Genomic DNA, 26,146 nt, shown 5'->3' with positions numbered 1-26,146 from the left:
GCCATGGGGCAGCTTAGTGGGCTGTGTGTGTGTGCGCACGCATGTGTGTGTGGGGTGTGGCGCGGGCATTATACTGAAGTAGCTACTGGGAATATAGTATGGATCAGTGAAGGTGATCAGGTATTAGCTGCAGTGTAAGCCATGGGGTCAGGGGTTAGCCACAATGTTTAGCTATAGATTAAGCCCTGCCCTCTCGGGGTAGGCCTATAAACGTGTATTTGCTCTGTCATGTGTAGGCCTATACCTGGCATGTGCAGGTACCTCTACACCGACAGAATGTATAACCCAACCCTTCTCTCTGACAGCACATAAGGGTTAGGGTCTCGGGCCATATGCACCAATAGACCTCTGTCTGTGTGTTCTGTTCACACATAGGCACACAAAAACAGAGTGGGTATCTCTCTCCCTCAGTGCCACTTTCTTACAGAATGATCTCTCTCTTCTGATCCCTCTCCTCTTTAAGCTTGTTAGAGCCCAGTCTGTTTCCCAGGGACACCATGAGATTAGGTGTGTGTGTGTGTGTCTGTGTGTGTGCCTGTGTGTGTGTACTGTAGCCTATGTGAACATGCTGTGTGGGAGGAGTCTGTACTTGGCTGTTCCCTGACCTTGGACGAGAAAAGCGTCTGGATGTGAGAGAGCGAGAAAGACAGACTTGGAGAGTTTGGTATCAACATAATGCACAGCACACTATAAGGAAGGGAGGGGGACAGGCAGAGACAATGGATGCTGCGGTATAGGCTACTGCAGTGCAGGTTTGTGGGTTGTTGTTTCTGCGGCTGAAGATAGATTTTACATTTGAATTCTGAGAGTCACCTGGCAACCCGTAGCTGAGCTGGAGAGTGATAATGTCTGTACAGGCCAGACGACAACACAGCATACAGTAAGTCCTACACCGCAATTTATGTGTGTTCTTCCGTCAATATGTGTATTTGTGTGTACTTGAATGTGTTATCTAGAAAGTATTGTGTGGACGTAATGGACAGACAATACTGAAAGAATGAAAGCTTTTTTGATGTGCAAGGTAATTATGTCGAACGTCCTAGGCACTTAGACTCATCTAAAATGGATAGTATATTATTTATCTAAGGTTTTTAGTCTTGTGTGGTTATTTGGTGCTGTTTATTCCCCTTTGGGGGATTAATAGAGTATCTATAAAATGTTCTAATTCAGTCTAATAAACTACTATACTGTACATCGCCCCCTGCTATGCTGACATTGGAGTGTGTGTGGGTGATGGAGTATGTGTGTGGGTTTCCCTTGGTGCTTGGTGGGGATGGATCCACTATGTATGAGGTGCATTGTGTGTCCCCAACCACACACATTCCCTCCCTCTTTCTCTTTGTATTGTCTGGTGACTGCTTTGGTTATTGTCCCAGTCTTGGGATGTGGGCACATATTCTACCTCCTCCCCCCAAGTCCTTATACACCCTGTTTTTATTGTGATAAAAGGTAGTATGTTGATAATATATTCAAATTATATGAGATAATTATGGTTGGTTATACAATACAGAAATACACTGTATAATGCACTTCATGTTCACTCACCTAAGAGCACTGAATATAATGCAATAGCAGGATATGGTACACTTTCCCGAGGGCTTGATTGTGTGACAACCAGAGTCTCAGCAGCGGATATACTTCATTACCCATAAGCCCAGCACACAACATGGAGAGCTGGTTTATCTGGGCTCTTAACAGTATAGGAACATCTCTGGCCCTACCTCCCAGCAGGGGACCTAACCTCTGATATGCAGCCAGCTCAGACAGAGAACACCTTAATCCAAACACACACACACACACACACACACACACACACACACACACACACACACACACACACACACACACACAGAGATTAGGCTACTTGCAAACGTAGAAATGTTTTATAAGCAATTTATTACACATGTAGCCTGGTCCCATATCTGTTTGTGCTTTTGCAAATGCCAACTCCATTGCTGTCATTGGCGCGACAAGGAATTGGAATGATAACTCAACACAGTTCCCATGGATTCTACATGGGAAGTCAGTATGGAATATTCTCTATCTTTTCTCTCTTTCCAGGCAGCCAATGAAAGAGCCTGGAACAGAAAGCTGAGATGGAGTACCCAGGGTGCCCTGCTGCTGCCGGCGTTGCCGTGGGCGACGAGGCGGAGAAGGAGGGCCACGCCCAGGTTCTGTTTGATGAGTTTGTCCAGGCGTCTACCTGCAGAACGACACTCCGTGCCTTCAACCTGCTGTGTGAGCACCTTCAGCTCACACACACACACACTCAGCCACAGACACACTCCCCGACGCAGCCGCAGAGGCCTTTCTACCACACCCTCAAAGAACGCCTCAGCTACTGGAAGGCAAACGCACTGTGGGCCAAACTGGACAAACGAGCGGCCCACCACGAATACGGGAAGGGCCGTGTCTGTGCCAACACCACGGTACTTATTAGTCATTTAGAATCTGGTATTTAACATTTTCAAATACACAGGCTGCACAGCGTGTGTACGTTTTTAGCTTCTCATCCCAGCTGTCCCCTCTCCCAGTGTGTGATCATCGGGGCGGGGCCGTGTGGTCTGCGTACAGCAGTAGAGCTGGGGTTCCTGGGGGCCAGAGTGGTGGTGCTGGAGAAGAGAGATGCCTTCTCCAGGAACAACGTCCTTCACCTCTGGCCTTTCACCATCCACGACCTCAGGGGCCTCGGGGCCAAGAAGTTCTACGGCAAGTTCTGTGCTGGAGCCATTGACCACATCAGTGAGTATGGAATGATCCCTGACACTTGACCCCTGAGTCTCCATGGTTACAGCTATGGGGCTGTAACCATGTTCACCTCTCTCTCTCTCGCCCCCCCCACCCCCCACTCTCTGTAGGTATACGGCAGCTACAGTTGGTGTTATTAAAGGTAGCTCTGTTGTTGGGGGTGGAAGTCCATGTCAACGTAGAGTTCAAGGGACTGGTGGAGCCACCTGCGGACCAGGAGCAACAGAGTAAGACCTTTTGTGTGTGTGTATATATATATATATATATATATATATATATAATGCCTTTATGTGTTTGTGTGTGTGTGCCTCAGAGGTAGGCTGGAGGGTGGAGGTGAAACCCAAGTCTCACCCTATTAACCAACTGCAGTGTGACGTGGTGATCGGAGCTGATGGACGACGGAACACACTGCCAGGTAAATCATCTAGTAGCACCTACCGAAACACTGAACTGAAACAGCAACAGATCTCAGGCAGCATCAGTCAGACCTCCCATCACTGAAATAACACATTTCTTAGTAAATGTGTTTATGGGAAGGGAATTTTTCTCGCCCTCTGATCCCAGAATTCCTGTTTGCAATCACATCCTGTCTCCCATGTGTCCAATCAGGGTTCAGGCGTAAGGAGTTCCGGGGCAAGCTGGCCATTGCCATCACAGCTAACTTCATGAACCGTAACACCACGGCTGAGGCCAAGGTGGAGGAGATCAGCGGAGTGGCCTTCATCTTTAACCAGAGGTTCTTTCAGGAGCTACGGGACGCCACGGGAGTGGACCTTGAGAATATAGTGTACTACAAGGACGACACGCACTACTTTGTGATGACGGCTAAGAAGCAGAGTCTGCTGGAGAAAGGAGTCATTCTGCGGGTAACAACACACACAGACGGGCCTCCCGAGTGGCGCAACAATCTATGGCACTGCATCACAGTGCTTGAGGCATCATTACAGACCCGGGTTCAATCCCAGGCTGTGTTGCAGCCAGCCGCGACCGGGAGACCCATGAGGCGGCGCACAATTGGCCCAGAGTTGTCCGGGTTAGGGGAGGGTTTGACCGGCTGCGATGTCCTTGTCCCGTCGCGCTCTAGCGACTCCTTGTGGCGGGCCGGGCGCATGCACGCTGACTTCAGTCGCCAGTTGTACGGTGTTTCCTCCAACACATTGGTGCGGGTAGCTTCCGGGTTAAGCGAGCAGTGTGTCAAGAAGCAGTGCGACTTGGCAGGGTCATGTTTCAGAGGATGCATTGGCTCTCGACCTTTGCCTCTCCCGAGTCCGTACGAGAGTTGCAGCGATGGGACAAGACTGTAACTACCAATTGGATATCATGAAATTGGGGAGAAAAAGGGGCCCAACATTTTTTTCAACATAAAACAACGCATACACACATATACATACTTTATGACAGACTGATACAGCTGCATTGACTGTATTGTTATTTTACTCATGTTGATCTCACTGCTCTCTACTGCCCTGATATTGACTGTATAACTGTGTTATTGTTCAAACATTGATTGTATCCTATTGTACTGATGTTTACTGTGTCATACCTGTCAGGACTATGCAGACACAGAAACACTTCTGTCACGGGGAAACGTGGACCAGAATGCGCTACTGGCCTACGCCCGCGAGGCGGCGGACTTCTCCACCAATCACCAGCTGCCGTCCCTGGACTTTGCCATGAACCACTACGGGCAGCCTGATGTTGCCTTGTTTGACTTCACCTGTATGTACGCGTCAGAGAACGCTGCACTGGTCAGACAGAGACATGGACACCATCTGCTGGTCACACTGGTGGGAGACAGCCTTCTGGAGGTGAGGAGCGAGTGAGAGGAAGAGGAAGAGAGGAGCAGAGTTGAGGGAGAGTAGAAGAGTGTTAATGTCAGCAATACTCTGAAAGTAATTCTGTTGTAAGTAGCATATGGTTGTAATGTGCGTGTGTGTGTGTCTGTGTCTGCTTGTGTGTGTGTTAGCCGTTCTGGCCCATGGGGACAGGTATAGCACGGGGGTTCCTGGCAGCATTGGATTCTGCCTGGATGGTACGGAGCTGGGCTCAAGGCCTCGCCCCCCTGGACTTACTTGCTGAAAGGTGAGAGGGCAGGTCTGCGGTTAGGAGAACACGCACACCAGCAATCAGGGAATGGGCACACTGTCAAGTTACACATTGTAAAACCTATAGACAAACACACTGCCAGACCCACACAAATATACATGATGTGCCAAAATCATCGATAAACAGGCACCTAGGCTAGGAAACCAAATTATCATTCACCTGATTCCCTAACTAAATAATCATTTCTCTCTCTCCTCTCATTCTCTCTTTTTTTTTCAGAGAGAGTCTGTATCGTCTCCTTCCTCAGGCCTCTCCAGAAAATGTCAACAAGAACTTTGGTCAGTACACTGTAGACCCAGCTACCCGCTACCCTAACATCAACCCCCAACTCATCACCCCCGCACAGGTATGCACAAGGCAGACACACGCACACATACACACACACACACACACACAGGTCTGATGATGATGATGAGGATGACAATCTCTGTAGGTGGGGCATCTAATATACACAGAAGAGAGTGGAGGTTCGGGTGCGGACCAGGAACCACGACCCCGGTCCCCCTTGCCGAAGCTGCTACGACAGGGTGAGTCTCACCCTCTGAGTACTGAGGCTACACTAACATAACTCTAACCAATCATCATCTTCACTCATATTTGTTTTCTTCCTCTCTGGTTCCCCAGAGTCCTTCTCTCGTTCCAGTAAGCTTTTGTCATGGTGCCAGCAGCAGACACAGGGTTACCGTGGCGTTGCGGTTAGCGACCTCACTACTTCCTGGAAGAGTGGCCTAGCTTTGTGTGCCCTCATCCACCACTACCGACCTGACCTCATGTGAGTCACCTCTGACCTCTAGCCTCACGCTCCTCACAAATCACCTTACCTCATACACCTCATACAGCTCATCCCAAAGGTAGCATTCAGGCGCAATGTAGTTTGTCTCGCTTCCTTTTCATGGAAGCTCAGGCGCGTGTGTGTTTGTGTGAGAGTGTGAGAGGGGTGAGGCTGATGAGTCAGAAGACCATGGTCCTGATTAGTGCCCTTTTAATTGCCTGATTGGATCAGTGCCTCTCTTTGTCCACTTGCTCTGGTGTGTGTGTGTGTGTGTGTGTGTGTGTGTGTGTGTGTGTGTGTGTGTGTGTGTGTGTGTGTGTGTGTGTGTGTGTGTGTGTGTGTGTGTGTGTGTGTGTGTGTGTGTGTGTGTGTGTGTGTGTGTGTGTGTGTGTGTGTGTGTGCGTAAGTGTGTAAAGTGTGTCTATTTGCACGTGTGTGTGTGTGTGACCCTCTTACTTTGACTCTCTCATCCCATCTCTCTGCAGTGACGTTGAGTCTCTGAAGGAGGATGAGGGGGAGGAGAATATGAGGTTGGGGTTGGAGGTGGCAGAGAAGGAGTTTGGCATCTCTCCTGTGATGACTGTAGAGGAGATGTCGTCTGTCAGTGAAACGGACACTCTCTGTATGGTCATGTACCTCAGCCAGTTTCACCAGCTCTTCAAGGACGCACTGCCCCCAAGCGGTGAGTTTCTCGACCACGGTAGTCAGCGGTAAGAACTGTTAATGCTCAATTCTCCTCATCACCCTCTATTCTTATCCTACCCTCTCTTTCCAGAATGCTGAATAGTCTTCCTCATCTCCGGCCCTCTCATAACCACATACCTACAATGGCTTACTAAGCAAAAGCAAAGTGGTGAAAATGTTTCTATTCCTATTACCTGTCAGTGGTTATGAAGGAAAGGAGATGAGGAAATGGCTGCGCATGACTGTTCTACTCCTCTTTTTTTTTCTTTAGAATCCCAGACTGAGAGCCTAGATGGGAGGGCTGCTGTGATTGGTCCTGCCTCTCTCCTCAGCCGCCTGGGCCACAGCCCGTCCCGCAAGCGCAACCCCAAGGTACACACCCCTATTTGCTTATGTAGGGACTCTGTTTGTCTGTATGTAGGTGTACATATATTTGTGTGTGTCCCTCCCATCAGGAGCAGAAGGAGAAAGATGCGGTGGGGAAGAGGAGGAAGACCAGTCGGCCATGTCTGGAGGATGTGAGACAAGATCTCAGATTAGTGGACAGTTATGAGGTGAGAGGGGTAACCTGCATCCCTGGTTAAGGTAAGAGAAAGTGTAACTGCCGGTAGTTCTGTGACTAAAGTATTGAGATGACATGCAATAAGGTAAAGTATTTTAAATGTGAGAACAGGTATACAAAACCTTTGGCCTTAAAGTGACACGGGTCAAACGCTCCACCATTCTGCCTCCCACAGGAAGAGGCTGCCTTGTGCTCTGTGGGTGGAGCAAGCCAGAGCAGAGTGCGCTCGATGGCCAATCAGCTGCTGGCCAAGTTTGAGGAGAATGCCCCTTGCCCCTCCTCCACGCCTGCTGCAGCTCTCCGCAGACAGGTGAGAGGGGATGGGATTCAGAACTCCTAGCTGCTAAGAGTTTTCAGGTGTTACTTAGATAGTTTTCCCTCGCTCAAAGCGTCAAGGTTTTCAAATATATTCTTATTGGAAATCTGTGCTTTTAATCTGAATAAAGGAACTTCTACAGCACGGTCTGTCATCTATAGCTGTTGGTAGTTTAGATCCTCCAGGTGTGAGACGACTGACTGACTTCCTCTTGAGGTTTCAGAGGATAAGCCAGATTAGCTGCACTAATGGGTATTTTGGGTCAGGGCCAATGGGACTCACTGAGCCTTGGAGCAGTAAGTAAGGGTTCATTTGGTTGAAGGGAACAGCTGTGGTTGTAGCAATATGGCTTAAGATTAACTGGTAGTTAGGGTTAGCAGTGGTAGCTCTTAGCCTAGGCCCTAGAGTCTTAAGCCCTCACTCCCTCTACTAACTGACCACCAGGGGGACTCCATGCCCATGCTTCCACCTCCTCCAGCATCCCCTGACCCCCAGGGGCCAGCCTTTGTGGCCTCCGCTGCCACCTGGAAACAGGTAAAAATAGTAAGACCTGCTCCACCTGTGGTTCTTAAAGGACTGTAGAGTTATATAGCTGTATCTCTCTGTGTCACCACATGGGGGTGGATGCTTGTGTGTTGTTCAGTCGCGTGGCATTTTTTCATAGCTCTTTCTTAGCTTTAGTTCCCATCGATATCACAGTATTTCGCTATTTCCCTACCTCGACCACCCACTCACATGATGCCGTCTAAACCCATCTAACCCCAGAAGAAGCGCACGCAGCAGCAGGAGCAGATGAGTTTCAAGTACAAGGAAAAGGTCAAATGTCACACTCTGCCCAGCAGGGGGGAGCAGGTACGCCACCCCCCCCAGAGGAATCTGGGTAATGTAGTTGTGTGTAGACCAGATGTCATGTAGACTAATGATGATGTCCCATGCCCCACATAAATGTTCATAGATTTCCCAAGTTCCCAGTAGCCATCTGTAGACTAATGTGTGTCATTGGTGTGATGACTTTTGAGGTCTCTTCTCGGCTACCTCAGTGGTTCCCTGATATATATTCAGGACAGAAAAGACCAACTGTTCAGAATTGTCTTTCGACAGGTGGCGTCAAATCCGAAGCAGCTCGCAGTCCGTCAAACCAACAGACGGATGTTGCGCCATCTGGCGTATGGCAATGAATTGTTCTCTCAGTGTAGTGGATCGTGACAGATACATGGTGAACGTTGGCAGTAACAGTTGCCCACGGTCAAAGCTTTACCCATACCCCTAGTGTGTACCTACCCCATTCATAGACAATTCATAACTACTTTTAGCGTCAATTGGTAATAGTATAGCCCCGAGGAATGCTTTAAACATTATCACGCATCCCTTGCGGTATGGTTTTGGAAACATATGGAACCCGTCTTTCATGTAAGCAATAAATCATTTTCAAAAATCACAATGTTAAATTACTTAGACACCTTTTAGGGTTAGTGTTCTCACACAGCCATTTCCATGTTGCAGCGTTTGTTTGTGGAAAACAGAGTGGACTACCTGTGCTAATTAGCTATTTGTGTCTCTGAACACCTGTGTGTAAACTGAAGACAGACGCCGCAAATGTGTTGTCACTGAAAAATGCAGTCGGCTGCAACTGTATTTTCAATTTGTGAAATTATTTTGATGTGATATGAGAGGGATTTGTGTTTCTAGAACCATACTGCAATTGGGATTTGATTCACATTTTGATGGAGTATTTGGCTGTTTTGGCTTCCAGAGCCAATTCACCTTTAAACAGAACATGTAAGATCCTTGGACTATAAGGAGTAACGTTGGGCTCCATCAGTCCATTATTGGGCTAGTGTGGACCATGAGTGGGCTACAACTTGAGTTCAATCGATGTGCCTCAGGGCAGTGTCAGAGTGCTAAATGATACTGTAATTCATATAAACAACTGTTGTTTCAGAGAAAGAGGAGGAAACTGGACTGAACTGGATTCAGAGTACATCTTGTTTGGTCTTTAAGAAAGTATATTTGTATAACTTACCGCAGGGCATGTGGCATGTGATAACGCTGCAACTGAAGTTTTCCCATTTAAGATAAAAAAAAATCAGAGGCCTGTGAATGGTTTTTGTTAATGTTTGCACAGCCTTCTTTCCTCAGACTCCTCTCTGATTTGCCTACAAATTAAGTTTGATTGGTGTGAGATAAGGGCCTAGTGATAACATTTATATTTATTATTTTGGACTATTATTACACTGCAACAGAAAGAGGGTTAAATTAGTATAATGATTGAATCCGATAGGGGTTTGATGTGTCCAATAGGGGTAGCTTTGTGTTCCATTTCAAAATCCAAAACACAACAACATGTTTATGGCTCCGATTGCGTCATCCCTAGTGAGTGTGTCTGTGTGTGTTTACTGTTTGTTCTGTCCTTCGTCCTCATCTCGTCTCTATTTTCTCCTGTTGTCTTTTAGAAATACGTTCAGATGTACACAGGGGGAGTGAGCTCATTGGCTGAACAGATATCCTGTCAGCTTCAAAGTCGGGAGTCACCGTCACCCCAGCACACTCCTGATAGGAAGGAATCAGTAAGAATTTATTGGATTATACCCTATCTAGGCTGGTTCTGAAGTAGGCCATTTCCATGTAAAAGTACCCATGAGCACCAAAGTGAAGTTTATAGGAGCATGTCAAATTGGATGTCAAATGAAAGCTAGGAGTCAATAAAAAAAATTATTGAGGCATATATACATTTTTGCAACCATTTTCATCCCAAAAATGAGGAATAAACAAAGGCTTTGATTTCTGGACAAACAGATAGAAAGGGGGTCTTACAAAACATCTACCAGAAAAAGTCTTAAAATGTATTATAAATGTATCAAAACACAATAAGGTTGAAGTAAAGACCCGTGCCAACTAATATCAACACTTATATTTAGTTTGGAGAAATTTCTGTAAGTTTAAGAAACATTGCCTTGTACTGTGAAATTCTGCACCAAAAACCCACATATCTTTAAGATATCTTTGAATTTCTCTACCTCATGAGGAGGGAGGACAATGAAAGTTCACAGAAGTAACAAGTAAAGGTATACCAATCAATTAGTTATAGTGTTTCTACCAGTGGTGTAACATACTTAAGTAGAAATACTTTAAGGTAGTACTTAAATCATTTTTTGAGGTATCTGGACGTTACTTTACTATTTGAAAACTTTTACTTCACTACATTCCAAAAGAAAATGATGTACTTGTTACTCCATACATTTTCCCTGACACCCAAAAGTACTCGTTGCATTTTGAATGCTTAGCAGGACAGAAAAATGGTCCAATTTGCACACTTATTAAGAAAACATCTCTTGTCATCCCTACGGCCTCTGATCTGGTGGACTCACTAAACACAAATGCTTTGTTTGTAAATGATGAGTATTGGAGTGTGCCCCTAGCTATCAGTAAATAGAAAAACAAGAAAATAGTGTGATCTGGTTTGCTTAATATAAGGAATTTAGAATGATTTATTTAAGTATATTTTAGCAATTACATTTACTTTTGATACTTAAGTATATTTAAAACCAAATACTTTTAGACTTTCACTCAAGTAGACTTTAACTGGGTGACTTTCACTTTTACTTAAATCATTTTCTATTAAGGTATCTTTACTTTAACTCAAGTATGACAACTGGGTACTTTTAACAGCACTGGTTTATACTGATATCAATTCGGTATCAGTAAATCTATCGGTAACGGATTTTCTGCAATTGAGTTGGCTACAATGGGAAACCATAGCAGTCTCAAACCACAGTTGGGTTCACATTTACATTTGAGTCATTTATCCAGAGCGATTTAAAGGAGCAATTAGGGTTAAGTACCTAGCTCAAGGGCATATCGACAGATTTTCACCTAGTCAGCTCGGGAATCAAACCAATGACCTTTTGGTTACTGGCCCAGCTCTCTTAATTGCTAGGCTACCTGCATCCTCACAAGTTTGCACCGCACAGTAAAGTACAATACAGCACAGTAGAGTACAGTTCAGTACTGTACAATAGAGTAGAGTTCAGTAAAGAAAAGAAGTGTATAGTTCAGTACTGTACTGTAGAGTTCAGTACAGTACACAGTAGGTGTTTGGTATTTTATTATGATCCCCATTAGCTATTGCAAAAACATTAATAGACAAGAACAGCTCAAGGACAGAACTACATCAATTTAAAAATGGCACACGTAGCCTACATAATACATACACACAAACTATCTAGATCAAATAGTGGAGAGGTGTTGTGGGGTGTTGCTTTATTTGTTTTTTGAAACCAGGTTTGCTGTTCATTTGAGCAATATGAGATGGAAGGGAGTTCCATGTAATAATGGATCTATAGAATACTGTATGCTTTCTTGAATTTGTTCTGGATTTGGGGACAGTGAAAAGAACCCTGGTGGCATGTCTGGTGAACTGAACTCTACTGTGCTGTACTCTATTGAGCTCTACTGTGCTGTGCTTTGATATCCAAACTTGTGAAACATAGACATCTATGATTGGTTCAGATTTGGACCCAACAAACGTGGTCTTGTTTGAGTGCACGCGCTTCAGCGTTTTTTTATGGGCCTAATAATAAAGACAATTTAAACAGTCAAAATGTATTTCCTTTTAATGTGGCATGAACACAAACAGTTATGGTATTTTCATCTGATTGTCAAACAAATCACTTAAAAAGTAGGCTACCTGTGCATGGTGCCTCCACTCCAAAATAAATCCAGTATCCAAACTGCATGTATAGGCCGCCTCGCGCCATTTGATGAATGGAAATAGACATCTGTTACGAAACACCAAAAAGTCTTCCTAATGATATTCAGAGATTGACATCGATTAGGCCTACATTAATTGTTCCATCTTGCTGACAAACTGACCTTTTCTGTAGCCTGAAAAGTCGGGACACCTGAAATGGGGCTAAAAACTGTCCCGGGAAAAACGCCAGAGTGTATTACCATTAACTTCAGATAGGCCGACCCGTAGCCAGTGTGTTGTGGTAAAGAAAATAGATCAGTAAAGTCTGATTGCCGGTCGCGGTGAAAAAATAAACGGTCCCTATACTTTCAAAGCATTTTTCTGAAAATTGTGGGTCAACGGCGTTTACTTGCGTTTACACTCCACTAGGCCTACCCTCTCTGCCAAGGCAATTTTAAACACATGAACACACGCAGAATAGGTAGCTTACATTCAATATAATGCATGAGTTGAATCAAAATATTTTTTACATCCTAGTTCATGAGTCGTCATAATTCATGAGTTAATGCTTCGCGTCTTCACAGATCGTGTGACATAAAACACGACCTTTCTTTCCTTACATTAATGACAGTGTTATTTGTCATTATTACGCATTTACCATGTTAATTAGAACAGTGAACTTCAATCCAGTACAAATCATGGATCTTCGAGATCTCGAAAAATACACTGTATGTGTAACTATCCCTACGTAACATTTCATTATGTTTCGCCTTGAAAACAGTTCTCATGGACACACAAATCCCAAATAATGTAGTACTATGCCATTGCGAAATCGAATGCTTCTAACGGAAATAATCAACTATAGGCCTACTGTCAGTAATGTATAGGCCTAGTTGTTGATGGATTGAATGCGCATTGGTGTCTAGCTGTAGGCTAGTTGTCTAGTGATATTGTCGACCATCATCAGCTGATACAGGAAATAAAATTATTGTTGATAGAAAATAATCAAGTTTAAAAAATGGTCTACTACTTCTGGCCACGGATGGCAGGGAGAACAACAGGCGCACCTGAAAATCAAAGCAATGAGTGCCTTAAACAGCTGACTGACAAAATCAAACAATTATAAATCAACGGAGAATTCTAATGCATTGGAATAAAGGCATTTTTTTAAATAAAGGACGCATGGCAAATAAATGGCGAAAATTAGGATTTACAAAGGAAAATCTATTCGTAAAGGAGCTCAGCTGAGACTGAAATTCAGCCCTATTGAGTGGACAGCGCAGCCATAGTGAAATACATGGTTTAAATTATGACAGAAACTTCTATGTCATTGGAAGCTTTTATTTTCATATTTACCACTGTAAAACATATTTACCACTACATTTTAAACGAATAGGAAAATAGTTAAATTACTATTACTTAGAGAGCCCCTCTCCCCCCTCCCCAAAAGTTGGACTTTTGTTGCATTTAGGGGAGCTAATGTCTCATTCAGGGGAGCTGAGCCCCCTCTCTGGCTCCCCGTAATCTTCACCATGTTTATACATTTTGTGTACCTATTTAGCATACATCACCATGAAGAGAATGACATTTATATCCATAATTATTCATTTCTGTGTAGTACAGATCCGGGAACCATAATTACCTAAGTCAATGTCATGTCATAGCTGACACCTGATGGTTGAATCTTAATCTTAATTTAACACATATTGAATCTTTTTTTGGAAAAAGGTGGACACAAAAACTTGAGGGAGATTTTACCATAATTCTGTTACCAAACTTTGCATTTGCACGGTTCATCTAGTAAATGTGTTTTTGTTTGGCTAACTCTGATCCATGTATCACAGCTTATTCTCTCTTCACCCCCCCCCCCCCCCCCCCCCCCCCCTCTCAGGCTGGCGTTCACTCTGTGTTGGCGGGGCCAGGGCCAGGAGGGGCCAGTGACGTGTGTTTCTTCTGCAGTAAGCGTGTGTACGTGATGGAGAGACTCAGTGCTGAGGGACTGTTCTTCCACCGGAGCTGCTTCCAGTGTGACCACTGCAGCTCCACCCTTCGCCTAGCCTCCTACGCCTACGACCGGCCTAACGGTGAGGGGGGGGGGGGGGGGGGGGTGACTGAGCTCCATAGGGTTAGAGAGTAATGTTAAAAGTGGGTAACTCCGATGAAATACAAGGGCTGCCCTACCACACACACACTGAAAATACCTCTACCAGCCCAGCATGGTCTTGGCACTGAAACACTGCCTCGACTTGTTTTACATGCTTTACCACACCTTGTTGTGTCATCTTGAATGCAGCTCTGACCTGCAGTTTATGAGGGTCAGTGACACTCAATCACGCTGATTTTACACTGATTGCACCAATCTGCCCTCAGGGTTGATGTTACACTGCATGATCACTTTGTGAGGCTTCCAGGTTATCAGCAGACCAGAGATCAACTCAGTTGACACATGAAGAACACAAACTCAGTGTGTTGCTTACTGCACAGTTGGCGCCTGGGGCACCCTGGACTGACTGTGTGGTTGTGTATCTTTGATTGGGTGTGTGTCTTAAAATAAGGGGGTGGGCCTCAGTCGAGGATTCAAATTACTGTAGCATAAACAAGGTGCAAGTAAAAAATGTGGTGGTGCATCAGCAGTTTTTCTCTTGTTATGTCAGTCACTCAATTAGCCATGTCAGCTAACAATTTTTAGATTAGTAAGTTAGCTAGCTAAACTATCTACATGTGTAGTAATCAAGGCCGAATACCGACCGTGCATGCAGAACACGTTCACAGGGGCTCTGACCTCCACGGGGCCCCCATTGATTTTGTTACTCACTCTCACTCAGATATCATTGACATGGCAAAAGTCATGGCAAGATGTGTAGAATTGCAGGAAATAAACTTTCAAACTGCAGAAATGTCTCTCCACCCCATGGCAAAATGGTTAGAATTGCAAGACATTTCCTGTAAAATTGCAACATTTTCTCTCTGCCCCATCGCGAAATGTGTATAACTGCAGGAAATTAAATGTTAAACGTAAATGTTTCTCTCTGCTGTGAATAGGAGGTCCACCAAAATGTTTTGCCCACAAGGTGGGGGTGCCCCCCCCCCCAACCAAATCTCACTTAGGGCCCACAAAAGGCTCTGGTGTTGCATGTGTGCATGCCTGCTTGCGCGTGTGTGACTGTGTGTGTGTGTATTGTACCTCTTAGAGATGTGATACAAAAGATGTCAGTGTTGTCATGTCAGGGAGCTAATCTCTAAGTTTAATTCAAACCGTTCAACCAATCAGGGATGAGGTGTCACATGATAACCGTTTGAGTGTGAGGCGGGAGAGGAGCGTGTGTAGGGTCGACCTATATATGAAGTGGTCTGTCAGTGTAAGGACCAGATCGAGTGTGTCTTCCCGTCAATTCTGTAGAACGGCGCTTTTTTTCTATGGAGGAGTCACACTGTAAGACACAACTCTATTTCATTCACCCCATTCCTTTCCAGGAAGCTGAGAGACTTTTCCTCAAGGTCTAGGGACACTGTTTTCTTTGTGTGGAAATGTAAAAAAGATTTAGCTGAGGATGAGACTTGTAAGATACATAACACTGTTTTCTCTGTAGTTCTACTGTCGTTAGATAACGCTTAGGTTTTTCGTTTAAAGTTCTTCTGTAAGATGCGTGGCAGCTGCAGATCTCTCTGTAGTGCGGTCCTCACGCTGCAATTCTTAGTGTGGTGAGGTTCTAAAACTGCTGTGTGTACGGCGGTTCTATGTATGGTGTTCTAACACATTGGTTCTGTGTGTAGGGAAGTTCTACTGTAAGCCGCACTATGAGGTCCGTCAAGTTGGGCCGGTCCAGAGGAAGAGACCAGCCCCTCCTACCTCCGACCAGCACCCAACCCCCTACGAACGGACCCCCTCTCAGCGGACCCTCCTGGTAAGGACTTCTGCCTTTCCCCTCGTACTCTGGCTAAATGGAAGTTCTTGGCAGACCTGGGTTGTAAACTCCTGATATTTGTATAGAAATAGCAATTAAGGTTTCATTTGATGACGAGCTCTCTCTCTCTCTCTCTCTGTGTATATTGTATTGTTTTGAGGAGAATACGTCACGTGTGTATGAGCTTTTCTGTAGATCAATATGCTGATCCTTGGAGTTTTTGGGGGTAAAATACTATTTTTTCTTTGACCCCAACTTTGCTACTTCCTTCCAGGAGTCTCCAGCTGCACTGTCCACTAACCCTCGCTCCTCAGTAACTGTGGTGACAGCAGATCGCAGGTCCTCAGGTATGCCAAGCGGTTCATGTATCTGTGTCATGTGTGTGTTTTCACTCGTAATGCTTGTGACGTGTGTATGTGTGTTTGTGCACAGAATGTGTTTCTTAGTGACGCCGCTGAGTGTGTAAAGAATGTCCTGAGTGCCCAAAGAATGTGACATTGACTTTGGCTAAGTGTATGTCTGTGTGTGTGTGGCTGGTGTGTGTGTGTTTCTCAGTGGCGTCTCTGATTGGGAGTGGGTCCGGCTTGGTAAAGCTTCTATGTGTGTGTGTGTGTGTGTATGTGTGCGTGTGTGCGCTCAGTGGCATCTCTGATTGAGAGGGAGTGTGGCTTGGCTAAGCGCGTGCGCGGCACGCCAGAACGTATAGAGCTGGAGAACTACCGTGGGAGCCTGGGGAGCCTGGAGACTGAGCAGCTAACAGATGAGCCGGAGGAGGTGCCAGAGGAGACGCTGGCCAATTACAACCTCAGTCTGCTGGTGACAGAGGAGAAGAAGGCCAATCACAAGCGCAGCTCGTTGCGGGACAACGAGGGCACCAGGTCAACATTACAAAAACAAACATATATCTGTCCTCTTTCTCTCCCCCTCTTTCTCTCTCGCTATCTATCTCCCATATCCTCTCCCTCTGTCTCTTCCCCTCTTTCTCTCCCCCTCTTTCTCTCCCCCCCTTTTCTCTTGTACACACACGAACACACACACACAGTAATTGCCTTCCTCTCTCCTCATAGTTCGGAATCAGAGACGGAGGAGGAGGGGGAGAGGCAGCGGGCTCTAACCAATGACCTGGCTAGAGACTCCTGGAGGAAGGCCATGGAACTACACGCACGCCTCCGAGGAGAGAGAGGAGATGACGAAGAAGAGACAGAAGAAGGAGAGGAGGAAGGAGAGGTTGATGAAGAAGATGATGATGATGATGAGGAGTTATCTAGTGACGGTAATTGGGCATTTTTCTCTCTTTTCCTGTGTGTGTCTCTCGAAGTGCTGTTAGAAAGATTTGTTTTTAGACTAGTTTCCTTTCCTCACCTTTCCCCTCCTTTCCTCTCTTTTGTTCTCTATTCTGTTCTCTCAACCCTCTTTCTGTCTGTATCTGTGTGTGTGTGCCCTCCCTCCCTGCCCATCTCTCTATTTGGTGTGTCTCCCCCTGCTGGTAGAAGGGGAGTACTGTCCGTGGGAGAGGGAGCGTCACTCAGGTCTGTGGCTCCTCCCTCGAGAAGAGGTGGAGACAGGTGGCACCGCCACAGGAGAGAAAGCTAACAAAACATGTTTATCATTTTTATTATGGTAATTGATTTGTTACTAACCATTTTTCATGTTTTGTTGTATCCTTGAGCATAATGACACACCAGTAGGCCGAAGTTACAGTAACTTCCCCATCTATTGCACCCCATGGACTTAGACAAGTGATTCTTGCACCACTGTCCAATGGCTTTGGTGGCCGTGGTTGCCCAAACCTTATTACTAATATCCTTTGCCTCATCAAGTCTAGAGTGTTGCTAAACAACGACAACAAAAACACTAATACCTACTCTTGCTCAATACCAACTGTGGCTCACAAGCAATATTTTCTGTACGACACAGGATGTTGCTATCTAGTTTTCTCTGTAGGGATTCTGACTTTCTCTTTACTTCCCCTCCCTCTCTCTCTCTCCCTCTCCCTTACTCCGCCTACACCTCTCTCTCCTCATCCCTCTCTTTCCCCCCCCCCCTCTCTCTCTCTCTCTCTCTCTCTCTCTCTCTCTCTCTCTCTCTCTCTCTCTCTCTCTCTCTCTCTCTCTCTCTCTCTCTCTCTCTCTCTCTCTGTCAGGGGAAGGAGCATCTCCCCTCACCGCTGAGGAGGTAGCCTCGTTGGACGAGTGGCAGCAGAGCACACACTCTCCAGACACGTACACACCTGACACACACACGCCTGACACACACTCTCCAGACACACACACGCCTGACATACAAATACCTGACTCGACAACACCCAACACACACGGTCCACACAGCCCCACCAGTGTACCCAATATCACCTTCTCCACTCCAGCCACTGCCTCAACACCGTTCACACCCTTAACGTCACATGCACCCACACCCTTAACGTCGCATGCACCCACACCCACGTCCTCAGTCTCAATTCCAGACTCCTCTGTCTTTACCTACTCCTCCCCCAACTCCTCCACCACCTCTGGCTGCTCCCTGGGTCCAGACGAGGGAGAGGAGGATGGGGAGAAGAAAGAGATGAAGGAGAGAAAAGAGCGAGAGGAGAGGGAGAGAGGGGGGAAGGAGAGGGTGTGTGACTCCAGCAGTAGTTCGGGGATCGGTGTGGGCGGGAGCTCCACCACCTCTACCTCGGACCCTCTCACCCCTCCCGGCATCCCTCCCCCCGCCCAGCTCAAGGCATGCTGGGATAGCCTGCCCCACCCTGCTGTGGAGGCGGAGTCACTGCAAAGCCCCGCCTCTCACTCTGCCCCTCGATTTGCCCCCGCACCTTTCATGGCGTCGGCTGTTGTGCGGGGGGTCGGGGGCAAGAAGCTGAAACCGTGGGACGTGGATGGGGGAAAGGGATCTGTTGCGGGGGGGTCTGTTGGGGCGGGGTCTCTTGGGGAGCAGCTGTGTAAGGGTGTAGTAATAGACCCCTTAGAGGACATCAACCCCCCCTTGTCCCCCCTGAAGCCCCTTAAGGCAGTGCCCAGAGACGAGAGAGAGATCGGGATGAAGAGGGAGATGGAGAGGAGGAGGGAGATAGAGAGAGCAGCCATGGGAGAGGACACAAAAATCCCCCTAGGAAGGGAGCCTCTCCCAGGGAAGAGCAGAGGTGGTCTAGACCCCCGCAGACTCACAGAGAGCCTGCCTCCCCTCCTCCTCACACAACTCCAGGGGGGCTCCCTCTTCCCTTCACGTAAGTGCCACAGGGACAACCAGCCCCCAAGCCAGAGTGTGTCGGAAGCGGGCATAGGAGAAGGTGGACCCCTGGGCCTGTGGAGAGCTGTCTTCTCTGGCTATAAGAGGGACAGGAAGAAGAAGGGCAGGACTTCCCTTCCCATTATGACAACAGCCCCAGCCCCCAAAGAGCAGGGCAGGAGGAAAACTTCTGCGGAGAGAAGAGGTAATACACACACACACTCTGGTGATCTGGTATAGCGATTTCCTATGGTGAACCTCTGTGTTTGTGCAGGTGTGAAGTTCAGGGAGCGCCAGAGCTGGTCGGAGCCAGAGGAGTCAGACATCACCTGCTCTGTTGTGATGGAGAGATGCTCCATGAACCCCAAGGCCAACGTAAGGACATCACTACTAACACTACCACTGATCTTAGAGCAGCAGGCTGACATTACACTACAGCTCTGACTGTGAGAGTCAGTGATGTCACTACAGACCTATGTTCAGCTCTACAGCTCTGTGTGTGCCAGCAGTCTTTACAGTGAATGTTTGGAGGAAATGCGTTCACACTATAGGAGGCTGATGTCATATGTGTTAGGGGATATCTGGTCTTTGTTGTTTACCATATCTCCTGTCTTCAGAGGCTCAGGTAAACGTTTTAATGGATTCATGTTTTTAGCTTCGTCTGGAGCTGTTTGACCTAACGTCAGACCTTCAGAAGGAAACCATTGAGGAGGAGGAAGAGGAGAATGTGGAAGGGGAGGTATGCTACTTTGTGGCAGTAGGATGAAGGCTGTTGTGTCCTTGTCCAGTTAGAGATCGTTACAGCAGAGTGACTGAGAGAGGTTACGTTTCTCCCATTGTGTAGATGGTTACGTTTCTCCCATTGTGTAGATGGTTACGTTTCTCCCATTGTGTAGATGGTTACGTTTCTCCCATTGTGTAGATGGTTACGTTTCTCCCATTGTGTAGATGGTTACGTTTCTCCCATTGTGTAGATGGTTACGTTTCTCCCATTGTGTAGATGGTTACGTTTCTCCCATTGTGTAGATGGTTACGTTTCTCCCATTGTGTAGATGGTTACGTTTCTCCCATTGTGTAGATGGTTACGTTTCTCCCATTGTGTAGATGGTTACGTTTCTCCCATTGTGTAGATGGGTCATTTATAGCTGTAGTAAATAGTTTGTAAGTTCCGATTTAGAGTACGTTTTGTCTGAACTAGACATACTATATATTGGGTCTTCGATTTTGATTGTTTTTTGGTCTTCGTCTTTCCAAGTCTGCATATGTGCCTCATGCCCTGGCCTTTAAGAGGGCGTATGCCATTAAGGTAGTGTGAACATTCTCATTGGTTGCATCAAGCCTTTCTGTGCTGTGTGCTGCGTCCTTATCGTCCCTAAACCTCAGTAGTGTGTATACTCAGTAGTGTGTAGTGTGTATGTATTTGTTGCTGTGGTCGAATCTTAATTGTGTGTGTGTGTGTGTAGCCTGCTGATTCTCTCTCTCTCTCTCCTACAGAGGCGCGTGGGGAAGGAGAGGGAGCGGGACAACTCCCCCCATATGGATACACAGCGGAAGTCATCGTGCCCTACGGAAGTTGTGGGGGTACTGGTGCACATGATGGACCTGAAGGACCCGTCCAGCCTGGATGTGTCAGAGGCCATGTTCCACAGAGAGAGAGACCCAGAGGAGGAGCAGCTAGATGCCAGGTTAACACGCAGAGTACAGAGGGCAGCACGCAAACAGGCCAAACAAGAGCAACTCAAGAGACTCCACAGAGCCCAGGTAAGACGCAGGTTTATAATGTATGTGTGAGTGCGTATGATTTGTTTAAAGCCTCGTTGGTATTGTAGATGACCCTAACATGCATTTTTTTGTCTTGATCTTGTCCACATTCTGATTGTGCCCACATTTTCAGAAATATGTCTAGTCGTGGTATTAAACTATCTTATATCCGTCCACTGTGTCTGCGTTCAGGTCCCTCCCTGTACGCAAATTATTTGACAGCTATTCTTTATTTATTTATTTTAAGACACATATTGATTGTAAGCTATAAAAACAAAGACAGTCACACACTTTATGTATAAACTCCCAGTAATAATTGGTTTACCTCATAAATAACTGGGAGATTATACATTGAGCTTGCGACTCTCTTTGTTTTTATAGCTTACAGTTTATTCACTGTTAGTCAGCACCTCTACACTAAAACATTTTCTCTGGGTGTGCGCCAGCACATGCTTTTCATAAGACACATATTGATGCCGTAAGTCAGTGGTGCCACCTGTCAATGATTTTAGAATGCGGGATAATAGTTATTTAAATGGGTTCACTGTTCGGATTTGTCTACACTTGTAAGATATCCAGACACCTTGGATTTACATAGGCAGACCCATTCTGATCTTTTGCTCAATTACTGGCTAAAGGGCTGATCTGATTGGTCAAAATACCAATTAAAGGAAAAATATCAGAATTGGGCTGCCTGTGTAAACACAGCCGATGCGTGCCTGACTACTTGAGTGTATAAAATGTGCCTTATCAGATGATCCAAAGGCAGTTGGAGCAGGTGGAGGAGAAGCAGAGGCAGCTGGAGGAGAGGGGTGTGGCTGTGGAGAAGGCCTTGAGAGGGGAAGCGGGTAAACACTCACTTTTTACACGCTTGTTTGACATCATGGTTTGTTTTACCTATATTACTCTTAGTTAGTTTGACTCAGCAAATGACCAGTGTATGTGTGGTCATGTGGTCAACTCCCTTGTATGTTCTCATTAAAGACTACTGGGGAGAGTCGAATGACAGTGAAGAGCTGGACTTACACCTGGGAGGTATGTACCTCACGTACTATGCTGTATTCCCTCATACTATTCATTACCCTCCAATCTAACCCCTGGTTCCTTAAACGCCTCCCTCCCTCTCTTTCCATTTCCCCCTCGCTCCTTTAGTCATGGGCAGGCAGGATGACCCAGCTCTGATGCAGCAGTGGTTCAAGCTGGTCCAGCAGAAGAACTGTCTGATGCGCTATGAGTCAGAACTCATGATATTGTGAGTATCTATCTGACCCATGACCTATGTCAAATCAAACTTTATTTGTCACATGCGCCGAATACAACGAGTGTAGACCTTACCGTGAAATGCTTTTCCGGTACTTACAAGCCCTTAACCAACAGTGCAGTTCAAGAAAGAGTTAAGAAAATATTTACCAAATAAACTAAAGTAAAAAGTATCACAATAAATAACAATAACTAAGCTATATACAGGGGGTACCGGGTATATGTGAAGGGGTACAGGTTAGTTGAGGTCATTTGTACATGTAGGTAGGGGAGCAGTGACTATGCATAGATAATAAACAGCGAGTAACAGCAGTGTACAAAACAAATGGAGGGAAGGGGGGTGTCAATGTAAATAGTCCGGTGGCCCTTTCATGAATTGTTCAGCAGTCTTATGGCTTGGGGGTAGAAGCTGTTAAAGAGCCTTTTGGTCCTAGACTTGGCGCTCTGGTACCGCTTGCCGTGCGGTAGCAGACAAAAGTCTATGACTTGGGTGACTGGAGTATCTGACAATTCTTGGGGCTTTCCTCTGACACCGCCTAGTATGTAGGTCCTGGATGGCAGGAAGCTTGGTCCCAGTGATGTACTGGGCCGTCCGCACTACCCTCTGTAGCGCCTTATGGTCAGATGCCGAGCAGTTGCCATACTAGGCGGTGACGCAACCGGTCAGGATGCTGTCGATGGTGCAGCTGTAGAACTTTTTGAGGATCTGGGGACCCATGTCAAGTCTTTTCAGTCTCCTGAGGGGGAGAAATGTTGTTGTGGCCTCTTCACGACTGTCTTGGTGTGTTTGGACCGTGATAGTTTGTTGGTGATGTGGACACCAAGGAACTTGAAACTCTCAACCCGCTTGATGTTAATGGGGGCCTGTTCAGCCCGCCTTTTCCTGTAGTCCACGATCAGCTCCTTTGTCTTGCTCACATTAAAGGAGAGGTTGTTGTCCTGGCACCACACTGCCAGGTCTCTGACCTCCCTATAGGCTGTCTCATCGTTGTCGGTGATCACTGTTGTGTCGTCAGCAAACTTAATGATTAATGATGGTCTGTAATCCATGGCTTCTGGTTGGAATATGTATGTACGGTTACTGTGGGGATGACGTTGTCGATGCACTTATTGATGAAGCCGATGACTGAGGTGGTATACTCCTCATTACCATTGGATGAATCCCGGGAACATATTCCAGTCTGTGTTAGCAAAACATTCCTGTAGCTTAGCATCCGTGTCATCTGACCACTTTCGTATTGAGCGAATCACTGGTACTTCCTGCTTTAGTTTTGCTTGTAAGCAGGAAACAGGAGGATATAATTATGGTCAGATTTGGCAAATGAAGGGCGGGGGAGAGCTTTGTATGCATTTCTGTGTGTGGAGTAAAGGTGGTCTAGAGTTATTTTTTGTATTATTATTTTTTAATTTTTCCCTCTGCTTGCACATGTGACATGCTGGTAGAAATGAGGTAAAACGAATTTAAGTTTGCCTGCATTAAAGTTCCCGGCCACAAGGAGCGCCACTTCTGGATGAGCATTTTCTTGTTTGCTTATGGCCTTATAGAGTTGGTTGAGTGCGGTCTTAGTGCCAGCATCGGTTTGTGGTGGTAAATAGACAGCTACGAATAATATAGATGAGAACTCTCTTGGTAGATAGTGTGGTCTACAGCTTATCATAAGGTACTCTACCTCAGGCGAGCAATCCCTCGAGACTTTTTTAATATTAGACATCGCACACCAGCTGTTACTGACAAATAGACACACACCCCCACCCCTCATCTTCCCCAGTCACCACTGGACTCTGTGCTTTGTGCTGCCCTAATGTATGAATAGTATGAGCACTTATGACGGAATGGCAGTATGTAGTATGCCTCAGTGCAGTATGCAATTATCTGAGTCAATCAGTGTCTCTGTGGACTGACATGGTCTCCATGGCAACTGTCTCTCCATCAGTGCTCGGGAGCTGGAGTTGGAGGACAGACAGAGCCGTCTTCAACAGGAGCTCAGAGAGAGGATGGCCGTGGATGGTAAGTACACTCATAGACATGCAAACACACACGTCATACTGTACCATAACGCTCTTAATATATTCTCTGTTTTCATCTTTCTCTCACTCCCTCTCTTTCAGACCACCTGAAGGGTGAGGCAGAGCTGGCTGAGGAGAAGCTAATCCTGGGGGAGATGTTGGAGGTGGTGGAGCAGAGAGATGCTCTGGTGTCTCTGCTGGAGGAGCAGCGGCTGCAGGAGAGCCAGGAAGACAGAGACCTGGAGGCCATCATGCTGTCCCGGGGCCTGGGCCTGCACAACTGGGCCTGAGCTCTATTCTGGGGCCTGGGCCTGCACAACTGGGCCTGAGCTCTATTCCTAGGCCTGCACAACTGGGCCTGAGCTCTATCCCAGGGCCTGGGCCTGCACAACGGGGCCTAAGCAACAGACACTCAGGTCACTTCCTCTCTAAAGCTGCGATCAGGGTCATGGTTGTAAGGTCACTTCGCCTCTGATACAACGTTATGACCAGGATCAAGGCGGGACTGTGTCTAGATGATTAATTTTTAGGATTGGAGATGTTTCCCCATCCTGCTACACCCCATCCTGCTACACCACATCCTGCTACATCACATCCTGCTACACCCCTGACTCACTCTGGGCCTTTGAGATGGCTCGCTGTTCTATGCTCACTATACTCACCCAGGCTGTTGTTATGGCGATATGTGGCATGTTTGAATGATTTGTATTGTTATTCATTAACAATTTAGAGAAACGTATATTATGTAAAAAGAAACAATACTCATTTTTTTAAAACCTTTTTTAAATTACACTAATTACGTTTTACTTCATACATTGGATAATAAAGACATTCTGACATCATGTTTGAACATTTTAAGATGATAAGGGGGACTCCTGTAGGGGAGCGGGAGGGAGACCTGGGGGTGGGGAGCTAGGGAGGGACTTTTTTTTTAATGCAGTAGCTGCTGAGATTACTCTCAACTTGTTCACTACTTTCTAAACCTGCCACTTGTATAAAGGGGTGGCAATATAGTATCTCAAGGAGTTTGTGGCTCTGGGGTTAAATATTTGCCATGAAGCCAAGAGGTTGTGGGTTTAAGTCTCATTACCTGTGCTGCTAATGTCAAATATATGGAAATAACTATTCCATTGTTGAGTGTGCTGCTAATGATAAATATATGGAAATAACTATTCCATGGTTGAGTCTGTGGCTCTGGGGTTAAATCCCTGCCTTGTAGCCAAAGAGTTGTAGGTTCAAAATACCTGTTTTGTGTGGATTTCTTCAATTCTCAATGTAAAAAATACAGAGGGAAGTGTAAAAGAGTCTGTGGCTCTGGCCCCTGAAGCACAGGGTTGTAGGCATGAACACAGGTGCCTGTTCTGGAGCATGGTTGGATATTGAGGACTTCGCTGGTCAGTGAGTCAAGGCTACCTGAGGGAGTGGCTGCCACACAATGATGGCTGATTGGATGGGAGTAATAAGCAGAGGCAGAGGGGTAAATTCCTTGGGTTCGAAAGGGTGGACAGCAGCGGTTATGGAGAAAAACGTCTGGAAAAAGTGGGCTCTTATTCTTTTATATCGAGATCAATGCTTATCACAGAAGTTCAGCGCTAAAGCCCAATTGTAATTTAAAGGCAATGTTTCCGCGTTGGCGGAGATGGCATTTAACGCTGTATATGTTGGCCTTAATCGGAAATTACTTTAGAATGTATATTGCGCAATCTGTAACACATCAGCGATACAGATTGAATAGGGCCCTTCGTTTTAAAATATAGAGAAGTCTATTGAAAACAAATGAGATTTTCTCAATAACCGCTGCTCATTGACTCCGAGTAGCATTCAAGTGGTGCGCACAGGTCTTGAACCCATGACCTGTCATTGGAGGACAAGCTCCTAAACCTGAGGCACCAGCTCGTTTACAGCTTGTCTCTTCATATATGTATATTTAACAGACTGTGAAAATGCATTCAAAATAGTCCAGCAAACTATTGCCGTTGCCTTAGGTCTTGGATTTCCAAGACTACATTCAAAACACAGAGTTGAGATTTGAACCCACAACCCCGTAATTGCAAGGCAACACTCAGGCAGGGATTCAATCCGATCATGTGCTATAGGCATTGCAGCTTTTAAA

The 26,146-nt window shown here is 46.1% G+C and overlaps 1 protein-coding gene across 1 annotated transcript; it reads left to right on the top strand.

Moving 5' to 3' along the window:
- Window positions 1-582: 582 nt before the first annotated feature.
- LOC106609145 (protein-methionine sulfoxide oxidase mical3b) lies at window positions 583-24,875 on the top strand. The gene is made up of 29 exons (XM_082977626.1): window positions 583-880; window positions 2,062-2,429; window positions 2,535-2,742; window positions 2,859-2,975; window positions 3,062-3,163; window positions 3,358-3,614; window positions 4,299-4,556; window positions 4,715-4,830; window positions 5,074-5,200; window positions 5,288-5,381; window positions 5,479-5,626; window positions 6,112-6,308; window positions 6,582-6,682; window positions 6,766-6,864; window positions 7,048-7,182; window positions 9,642-9,755; window positions 13,770-13,962; window positions 15,653-15,783; window positions 16,058-16,130; window positions 16,424-16,661; window positions 16,851-17,056; window positions 17,927-19,210; window positions 19,280-19,380; window positions 20,500-20,766; window positions 21,521-21,614; window positions 21,751-21,801; window positions 21,919-22,018; window positions 23,961-24,034; window positions 24,136-24,875. Exons 2-29 carry the CDS (start codon window positions 2,097-2,099, stop codon window positions 24,321-24,323), a joined length of 5,406 nt encoding a protein of 1,801 aa, XP_082833752.1. The 5' UTR covers window positions 583-880; window positions 2,062-2,096; the 3' UTR covers window positions 24,324-24,875.
- Window positions 24,876-26,146: the final 1,271 nt, after the last annotated feature.

Source organism: Salmo salar, chromosome 07 (genome assembly GCF_965601325.2).
Source record: "Salmo salar chromosome 07, fSalSal1, whole genome shotgun sequence".
Classification (NCBI taxonomy): domain Eukaryota; kingdom Metazoa; phylum Chordata; class Actinopteri; order Salmoniformes; family Salmonidae; genus Salmo; species Salmo salar.
Note: the sequence above shows the minus strand (reverse complement) of the source record. Positions and strands in the feature narration are given on the sequence as shown.

Bases quoted from the DNA above. Each gene is read 5' to 3' on its own strand.
- LOC106609145 (XM_082977626.1), top strand. From the start codon at position 2,097: ATGGAGTACCCAGGGTGCCCTGCTGCTGCCGGCGTTGCCGTGGGCGAC. The intron at 5,201-5,287 runs GTATGCACAAGG...CAATCTCTGTAG, and splicing joins AACTCATCACCCCCGCACAG to GTGGGGCATCTAATATACAC. The intron at 16,131-16,423 runs GTATGCCAAGCG...GTGTGCGCTCAG, and splicing joins AGCAGATCGCAGGTCCTCAG to TGGCATCTCTGATTGAGAGG.